Genomic DNA, 9,858 nt, shown 5'->3' with positions numbered 1-9,858 from the left:
TTTTCTTAGAAAAAATAGCTTTAATTTATATATTTAACACAATTCTCTTTGTAAAATACATTTGCTAAAAAGTCCAAAGCAAAACCCTGTCATTCATTTACTTCAGAAGACAAATAATTGTTCAGTGCATCTTCCTTGAAATGCCTGCAGTCTCTGCCCGGGGCCTCAGGGAAAGGCAGAGGCTCCGTGCTACACACTGTCGGGATGAAAATCCAGCAGGGAGAAGTCCTGTTGCAGTGGGTAGCTGTTTTCGTCTAACACAAACAGGCTCCGAAGCTTCAGCACACGGGGCTCCCCACCGCCTGCCAACAAGGAGTGCAGCAGATCCGCGGCGACCATCCCGTAGGTGACCTTGGAGGAGGGCACTGAGGAAGTGACACATACAGGCTCAGCATGCAGCCCCACAGAAACACACACACTCTCCCTCGGCCCCTCCAGTCTCCGCGCATTTTCAAGTTCTTTTCCTAAACCTATGCTTCTATTTGCCAGTTATTGAAGGTCATCTAGACTGATGGCTGGACATGCAAAGCAGGTGCAGATGACACACGGTTCAGACAGAAAGCAGCACCTGTCATGGCACAGCTACCAGCTTCTTAAAACAGTACACTGCTACAATGCAATGTTTATCTTTCAAACAAAACTTACTAGACACTCAAAAGAAGAGCACCTGTGCTCCTGAATTAACGGTTTCAGCAAGAACAACCTCTTGGTGGCATGTTGCTACGTTACCTATCAGTCTGTCCAGGCAGTCTGGTGCAATGTTGAGAAGCATCTTCTCTATCAGCTTGGATCCTACGTGGATGCAAACCTTATGGCTTCCATCAGCTACGGTCATTAAAGCTGGCCTGAAAAAAATAAATGGAGAAGGGCATTGAGAGTGCTCTCCTCCAACAGAGCCAGAGCACGACTCCCGGCCCGCCCCTCAGGCACGTGGTGATCCTGGGTCCTTTCCTCCTCCTCGCGATTCTCTCCTGCAGGCTGTCTTCTCTGTCTGCTCAACAGGCAGACTCTCTGTGATGTCCCGTGGCCTGTGCTAAGCTCAGGATGTACACTAGTGACAAGACACATCCATTCCTCCATTCATGGAACGTAAGTAGTCAGTGGACACAAAGAAAATAAACTTTCAACAATGGTGCTGAGAGGACCCCATGGAGACGTAACAGTCTCCCGCAGGCCACACTGGGACAACTGTGCATCCACATGCAGAATAACAACAGTGGACTCACATTCGTACACCATACACAAAAATGAACTCAGAAGAGAGAAGGGACAGGTCATGAGACACCATGGAGAGTAGACAGGTCATATCCAAACACATGGAGACAGTATGATCAGCCAGGCAGAGCACACAGACAGAACAAAGAGGACTCTGGGCGGACCCCAACATTAGCGGCAGAGGCTGAGAGGGAAGGGTCTGACAGGCAATTTAGAAACCAGAAGGCAGGGCCCCTGAAGCTAGGTGAGGGGAAGTACGAGCAGTGGCGCCACAGCAGCGTGGGCTGGCACTCGCGATGCCTGCGTCCCCTGTCAGAGTGCCTACGATAGAGTCCTGCCTCTGCTTTCAATCCAGCTTCCTGTTAACATGCACTCTGGGAGGCAGAGGGTAACAGCTCAAGGAGGGAGGCCTGGATGGAGATCCTGGCTCCTGGTTTCAGCCTGTCCCAGCCCCGGATATTGTGGGTATTTGAGGAGTGAACCAGCAGATAGAAGATTGATTTTTCTCTGTCTCTGTTTCTCCCTCTCTCTCTGCCTGCCTTTCAATTAAATAAATAAATAATAAAAGGCAGAAGTAATCAAATATATATCCATAGATGAGGCAACATTAAAATTGCTGCTTGCCCTGACAAAAGCAGTTTGAGGGGCCAGCATTGTGGCAAATGGATTAAGCCACTGCCTGCAGTGCTGGCATCCCATATGGGTGTCGGTTCAAGTCTCGGCACCCTGCTAATGTGCCTGGGAAAACAGGAGAAGATGGCCGAAGTCCTTGGTCCCCTACACCCATGTGGAAGACCCAGATGAAGGTCCTGGTTCCTGGCTTTGGCCTGGCCCAGCCCAGGCTGTTGCAGCCACTTGGGGGGTGAGCCAATAGATGGAAGATTGCTCTCTCTCTCTATCTCTCTGTAACTGCCTTTCAAATAAATAAAATGAGCCTTAAAAATAATGTCTGGATTAATTTTTTAAAAAGAAGTGGTTTGAGTGGCAAGGAAGAAGCAGAATGGAGTAAATGATATTGAAAGTCACCTAACATACGAGGCCTTAACTTCAGATGAGAACTCCATTTTCATCACATTATATATCATGCATCTTTATTCAATCCTCTTCCCCACAAAAGCACACTTTCAAAGCAACAGGAAAATTCACTCACATATCTATAGCAAACACAAATATCTAAGAAGGGAAACAAGGTTCATGAGCGAACATTTTCTTGAATATGCCACTTTTTTTTATTTGACAGGAAGAGATATAGATAGTGAGACAGAGAGAAAGGTCTTCCTTCTGTTGATTCACCCCCCAAATGGCCAGTAGGGCTGGCGCACTGCGCCGATCTGAAGCCAGGAGCCAGTGCTTCTCCTGGTCTCCCATGCGGGTGCAGGGCCCAAGCACTTGGGCCATCCTCCACTGCCTTCCTTCATAGTAATCTCCCGATTACTGCTATTTTTTTTTTTTTTTTTTTGACAGGCAGAGTGGACAGTGTCTCGATTACTGCTTTTAAAAATTCCTGTCATGATAACCGGGCAATTTGTGCTTTCATAAACAGCTATTTGTCACTCAGGAAGTACAATTTATTCTCTTGGAATAGCTTCAATTTGTTCTTGTATGAAAGTAAGGGCTGATATATAATTTTTGGTCATTTCTCACCCTATACTAATAATAATCATTTTCCATCACGTCAGCTTGCTTCGATGCCTTACCTGTAGTAGATTTTCTTCCTCATACATGGCAAGCAGTTAAAACACTGTTTGTAGATCTTATTTTCATCCGTCTCTAGTTCCAGTCCACACTTTGCACAGCCAGTGTATATGATTTGGGGAAGAGAAGCGAAGACCCTCCCCAGAGAAGTGTGAGCATTTAGTGCGATCTCCTGAGCTGCTGCAGTGGGAAATGCCAGCTCCAGAATCCGGGCTTTAATTAGAGTCACTCCTAGAGAAGGCAAACCAAAAGGAACACTAGAAATTCTGGACCAAACGTGTTGCGCTGATTTACAAATACGGGGTTAGTCACAGGCTCACCCGGAGGCCCTGCTCTGGGCCTTCTATCTCCCCAGACAAAGGCTCCCTGTGGTCTCAGCACTGACTCCAGATTCTAAGGGGAGGACATGCATCTGCCTGCAGCTAACCCGGCTGACAGGGCGGGTGCTTTCTCCCTCCTCTCCTCTAGAATCAAGCACAGTTTAAGCCTTCGTTTAGTACTGCAGATACACGAACCAGTTACCATGCCCTTTCTCCCTGCCCTGTCTTCTTTTAAAATGATCACAGCCAAAAGACAAATAGAACATGAGTTATTCTACTCTCCACCTTGTCCAAAAATAATATACCAACAGTTTACCCTCTTTTTTTTTTTTTTACAGGCAGAGTTAGACAGCAAGAGACAGAGAGAAAGGTCTTCCTTCCGTTGGTTGGTTCACCCCCCAAATGGCCACTATGGCTGGCGCTGTGCCGATCCAAAGCCAGGAGCCAGGTGCTTCCTCCTGGTCTCCCATGTGGGTGCAGGGCCCAAGCACTTGGGCCATCCTCCACTGCCTTCCCGGGCCACAGCAGAGAGCTGGACTGGAAGAGGAGCACCCGGGACAGAACCCGGAGTACCGGCACCACAGGCGGAGGATTAGCCTAGTGAGCCGCGGCGCCGGCCAACAATTTACCCTCTTTAAAATCTTTTTTAGGGGGCCGGCGCTGTGGCATAATGGGTTGAGCTACTGTGTGCGGTGCCAGCATCCCATATGGGTGCCGGTTCAAGTCCCAGCTGCTCCACTTCCGATCCAGCTCTCCACTATGGCCTGGGAAAGCAGTGGAAGATGGCCCAAGTGCTTGGGCCCCTACGCCCACGTGGGAGACCCAGAAGAAGCTCCTGACTCCTGGCTTCGGATCAGCGCAGCTCCGGCTGTTGCAGTGAACCAACGGATGGAAGACCTCTCTCTCTTTCTCTGTCTCTCTCTCTGTCTTTCCTTCTCTTTCTGTGTAACTCTGACTTTCAAATAAATAAATAAATAAATATTTTTTCAAAAAATCTTTTTTACTCCCAATTTCCTGCCTGTCATCAACCTGCTCGGGGTGCACATTAAGCACCCTAATTTCCTAAACAGTTCTTGAATGACTCACCAGGACCTCTAATGGCCATCCACCCATTAGACAAATCCTTTCTCTGTGACCTGCCAGACACACTGTTAGTTTATCTTTGCCTGTTGAACACAGGAGTTTATCAGAGCATTATTCTCCCTTCCTCTCCATGTTTAATTTAAAGATTTCTTTAAGCCTTCAAATTTGTTCTTTCTCATCACTGTAGACGCTAGAATATCCCAGGCCAACACCTCATCGCTCTGGTCTCCACTCGCTTTTCCTGTCACCTCTCTCAGGGTACCATGAACAGCAGCTCTGCTGTTCTTTAGTTCTTCTACTTGTCTCAGCCTTTCAGTGCCCAAAGAAGGCGCATGTCTCTTCCAATTGCACCACGTTTCCCAAGTTAGCACGAGAGGTCATGGTTGCACATCTAATAACCCACCATAGACACGCTCAATGACTAAAACACTATTGAGGGAAGACTTCAGTCCGTTTAAAAGAATGCCATCGTTATCCTACCACTGTATAAACATACACGCCTGCTTAGGAGAAGTAATATGGCACTCTGAATGTGGGCTGCTTGCAAGGGGCTTGCAGCCTGCTGAGCCGACATTCTGTGGGCAGTGGGGGAGACGCTCGGTGAACGTTGTCCTCTCTTTACAAGGAGGCAGACACAGTCCTGGCCCTACTCTCACTGCTGTAAAGCAAGCAGACCCCTGATCTCCAAGAACATGGCCACTCCTGGGTTCATCCTTGAGCCAGAGGGGCCAGATCAGTGCTGCGGCCTCCTATTTCATTACTATCCATGGAGTTGTTAATTTTTATGTTTAAAACCAAGCCAGGCACATTGGCTGAGTTTTCTGATCTAGCCATCCCAGCAGGTCACTGGCAAATAGTAAAACTATAATCTGGCACTTGACTAGGGTGGAGTAAGAGACTAGATTCTTGCCCATATCTTGAGTTATAAATCAAAAATAAATATTTGGTCTGCTCCTGATTTCTGGCACAAAATTCCTAAAACGCTTGGAATCTGCACAGTTGATAAAAGTGAGATGATTGGTATCTGGGGACCAATAGGTAGCTTTGGGAGGGGATCAGGAAGGCCAAAGCAGGATTAGAAGGTTGGAACTTTGATCTCTCCAGTCCCATCCTCCCGGGGAGAGGGGCTGGAGATTGAGTTAAGCACCACTGGCCAATGACTTAATCATGCCTGTGGAATGAAGACTTGATAAAAACCCTATGCAACCAGGTTTGGAGAACTTCTGGGTTGGTGAGCATATCCATGGGCAGAGAGGGTGGAGCGCCCAATGAGGGCATGCAGGCTCTATGCCCTACCCCCCATAACTTGCCTTATACATCACTTCCATTTAGCTATTCTTGAATTGTATCCTTTATAACAAACCACAAATGGTAGTAAAGAGTGCTCCTGAATTCAGTGAGCCATTCTAGCAAATGATCAAGTCCAAAAAGGGGGATGTGGGAACCCCCAGCTCTGTACAGAGTCAGACAGAGACATGGGAACCTGGGCACCCAATACTTGTGACTGATGTCTGAAGTCAGGGCACCCTAACTCTTCACCCTGAGGAGCCCGATACCACCTCTGGGTATGTGCTATCAGAAGTGCACTGATGGGGCCAGCACTGTGGCCTAGTGGGTAAAGCCACAGACTGTAATGCCAGCATCCCATATGGGCACTGCCTGGGAAGGAGACCCCAGACAGCTCAGAGCTGGTGCTTTCCCTGAGCTGACAGGAGCTGGAGCTTTGGGTCTGTGAGGCCAACATGGCTGTGAGTTCTCAGGGGTAGGGCACTGGACAGACAGAGGGGGGTGCAAAGAGCAAGAACTCTGGAGCACTGACCAGCAGCCAAGGAAAGAACCACCCAAAAAACTAGGAACATCCCCGGGGTGAGCACAGATCTGGGAATAGTGCCTCTCCCACGAGCTAGAGTGGCAATTCTCACAACACACAGGGCGCTGAATAGAGAGCATGGGAACTGTACTTGGAGGGAAATTTATGACGCTGAAGATCTATAGTGAAAAAAAGAAAGGTCTCATATCAACAATCTCAATTCCTACCTTAAGTAATGAGGAAAAGTAGGGGCTGGCGCTGTGGCACAGCGGGTTAATGCCCTGGCCTAAAGTGCCAGCATCCCATATGGGCACCGGTTCAAGACCCGGCTGCTCCATTTCCAATCCAGCTCTCTGCTATGGCCTGGGAAAGCAGTAGAAGACAGCCCAAGTCTTGGGCCCCTGCACCTGCGTGGGAGACCCGGAAGAAGCTCCTGGCTCCTGGCTTCGGATTAGCACAGCTCTGGCTGTTGTGGCCATTTGGAGAGTGAACCAGCAGATGGAAGACCTTTCTCTCTGTCTCTCTGTGTCTATAACTCTGCTTCTCAAAGAAATAAAAAAAGTCTATGAAATTTTGAACCTCAAAGGTATTTTTTTTGTTACTTCACTCAAAACAGATCACTGTAATCACATTTACTTAATGGGAGGTGTACAAAAATTCATCATCAAAGGCATTTTTCTCTGTGATGTGCTTCTGAGGATGAATTTTATCTACACTCTCCACACATATCTGAGTTTGGGAAGTATGCTGTTACGTTTACAGGGCAGTAAGTAAGCGTCACACGATTTACATCACTGTGAAATCTTTACAGCTGTGTCCACACGGCAGCCAACAGACTTCCTAAGGTGTTTATGTCTACAGTGGCTCTGGTGAAGGTGCTTTTTCTACTTCTGGTTTATCAGACAATGAGCTGTTGGTAACTACGCACAAAAATGCATTACAAGTTCACCTCAAAGGACTAGAGGCAAAAAGCTAAGAAGTTGCTAACATCTGGTTCAGCTATTTGCAAGGATATGTATTTCACTTTTATAGTCATTATATTATACATTCTTTTTAGAAATGGTAGCTTCTTTGCATATATTAAAACTAGCAACGTTTTAGGTATACAATGATCTTACCTGAACACTTATCTTGCAGGTGAGTTGCTAAGTCTGACACCTTCAGTGAGGACGGTGGATTTGTTTGAAATTTTGCTTTAAATGTAATTGCCCTTATATCATCATCAAATAGACACTCGCAGGATGACCAAGGTGTTGTATGTAATTCTAGGTTTTCTAGTACACCATTAGGCTGAACAAAAAGATATTTAAATTCCCAAATACAATCTTAAACAAAAACAAATAAAAACAAAAAGTCACCAAAAAGTAAAAAGTCTAGGTTCAAGATCAGATTAAATAGATTGACCTGATTGGATCAGTTAACTACAAATTTTATTACTAAAGAATTTGAGTATCAAGATACAAAATATGGAGCCAGTGTTGTAGCTTCACAGTGAAAGCTGCAGTGGAAGATGACCCAAGTATTTGGGCCTCTGCCACCCACATGGGAGACCTGGATGAAGCACTGGCTCCTGGCTGGTCCAGTGCTGGCTACTGTGGGGCCATCTGGGGAATGAACCAGAGGATGGAAGATCTCTCTCTCACTCTTGTATACACACACACACACACACACGTTCAGCCTTTCAAATAAATACATAAATCTTTAAAAAATAAAAATGCAATAAAACAAGACGAGGTTTCTCAGCATTAACTTTTCTGATAACAACTAGGTTTGCAGTTTCCATAAATCTAACCCACTTTTTTGGATAGAGAATTTAAAATAAGTCAGGAAATCTCTCCAATCAGAGTATCATTATACAGAACTAAAGAACATATATTCCAAGTTGCTATTTAACAACCAATTATTATTTTTAAAATAGCTTTCTATTCTGAGAAATCAGACAAGCTAAGTAAATAAATAGATAGCAGCCATAACCTCAATACCCTAAAATAAAATAGTTAACATTTTAGTGGACAACCAGTTGTTTTGGATTTATTTGAGTTTTAGTTAATGTGCTAAATATATGTTTTTATATCATTAAGTATTATTCTACAGTATCTTTAAAAGTTGCAATATATTATTTATATATGAATATGCAATCTATAAAAACTGCACAAATAAGGAGCCAGCACTGTTGCATAACAGTGCCAGCATCCCATATGGGTGCCGGTTCAAGTCCCATATGCTCCAGTTCTGATCCAGCTCTCTGCTATGGCCTGGGAAAGCAGTAGAAGATGGCCCAAGTACTTGGGCCCCTGCATCTGCATGGGAGACCCAGAAGAAGCTCCTGGCTTTGGATCGACGCAGCTCTGGCCGTTGCGGCCAATGGAGAACGGACCATTGGGTGGAAGACCTCTCTCTCTCTCTGCCTCTCCTTCTCTCTCAGTGTAACTCTGACTCTCAAATCAATAAATCTTTAAAAAAAAAAAAACTGCACAAATAAACCAAAATCTTAAAATTATAAGAATCCTCTACTTTGAGACTCTTTGGTTGCTTTTATTTTTCACTATTATAAACAGAACTGAGATAAACAGATTTTTCGCTACATCTTTATATCATGATAAATGACTAGAGGTCTAATTATTAACTCTTTGAGGTACTCTTGTTCTTACTATTCTCTCTACTTTTGTGTATGTTTTATGGCTTTTACAATAAAAAAATTTGAAGAATAAATGCAGAAGCTCACCCACACCTAAAATTCAAACTAAAGGCATAAAGAGAAAATAAAAACCACATAATACCACACAAATACCATTGCTAGCATTAAGAAAGCCATTTCTCGATTTTTAAATATACACACATATTTATAGCTATGTGTTTATCAAGCTGGGATTCTATGATACATGCAGCTCTAAGCTAATGAATCTATGTTCCCTGGATGGTGAGCACAAGCCAGGTGTACAGCCAGGCCACACGCTCCTCACTGAAAGCAGCTCAGGCCCTCATCTTCCTGTCACAGCTGATGGGATCAGGCCGCACAATCAGATTCTCCTGGCTGAGAATCCAGAAACGAAGCTGGCCTGCTGGAAGGAGAAGTAAAATTAGGAAGTGCCTTCCATGTGGTGGAGAAGCAGAGAAAGTCCTGAAGGAGTAACCCAGAAACAAGGAGAAGCTGCCTGGGGCTGCCTCCGCCTTCAGCTCCTATCCTGAGATGCCCTGGAGCCTGTCAGCACTGCTGCCCTGGGGTGCCCTGAAACCCCAAGACGCTTCGCACGGTTTAAGGTGGCAAGAACGGAGATCTAACTACAAGCTCCAGCGCCCAAATTTAAAATTTTTTAAAAGATTTACTTATTTATATTTGAAAGGCACAGTTTCAGGGAGGCAGAGGCAGAGAGAGAGAGAATCTTCTATCCATTGGTTAACTCCCCCAAATGCCCACAACAGCTGGCCAGGGCTGGGCCAGAGCAAAGCCAAGAATAAGGAACTCCATCTGGGTCTCCCACATGAGTGACAGGAACCCAAGTACCTGCGCCATCATCTGCATGCAGGAAGGCATTCCAGGATCCTCCAGGACTGAAACTGAGACACTCCAATACACAACGTGGGCATCCCAAGCATTACAACAAACACCCTCCCCAGCATTTAGTTCTGAGAAGCTTATTCTAGGCTTACTCAACCACTACTACAACGTAGGGTTTATGACCTTAGTTCACCATCGTTAGGACCTAAGCTGTGACAGTGCCTGGCATACATGAG

General features: G+C 45.5%; 1 protein-coding gene across 20 annotated transcripts in view; it reads right to left on the bottom strand.

The window, feature by feature from the left end:
• The window catches only part of SHLD2 (shieldin complex subunit 2), a 75,220-nt gene continuing 65,362 nt past the window's right edge, over positions 1-9,858 (bottom strand). For 11 of the 20 annotated variants that reach the window (XM_070057999.2, XM_070058007.2, XM_070058005.2 and 8 more), the window contains 4 exons: positions 7,242-7,448; positions 2,913-3,141; positions 730-845; positions 1-365 (listed from right to left, as the gene is read on the bottom strand). In XM_070057999.2, coding sequence (XP_069914100.2) covers positions 190-365; positions 730-845; positions 2,913-3,141; positions 7,242-7,448 — 728 coding nt within the window. In that variant the 3' untranslated portion in view covers positions 1-189. The remainder of the gene's footprint in view (positions 366-729; positions 846-2,912; positions 3,142-7,241; positions 7,449-9,858) is intronic. The other 9 variants (XM_070058000.2, XM_070058009.2, XM_089313607.1 and 6 more) reach the window with 2 other exon arrangements.

Source organism: Oryctolagus cuniculus, chromosome 15, assembly GCF_051225735.1.
Source record: "Oryctolagus cuniculus isolate XC-2025 breed Fujian yellow rabbit chromosome 15, ASM5122573v1, whole genome shotgun sequence".
In the NCBI taxonomy this organism is placed as follows: Eukaryota; Metazoa; Chordata; class Mammalia; order Lagomorpha; family Leporidae; genus Oryctolagus; species Oryctolagus cuniculus.
This window is presented reverse-complemented; position numbering and strand designations above follow the sequence as displayed.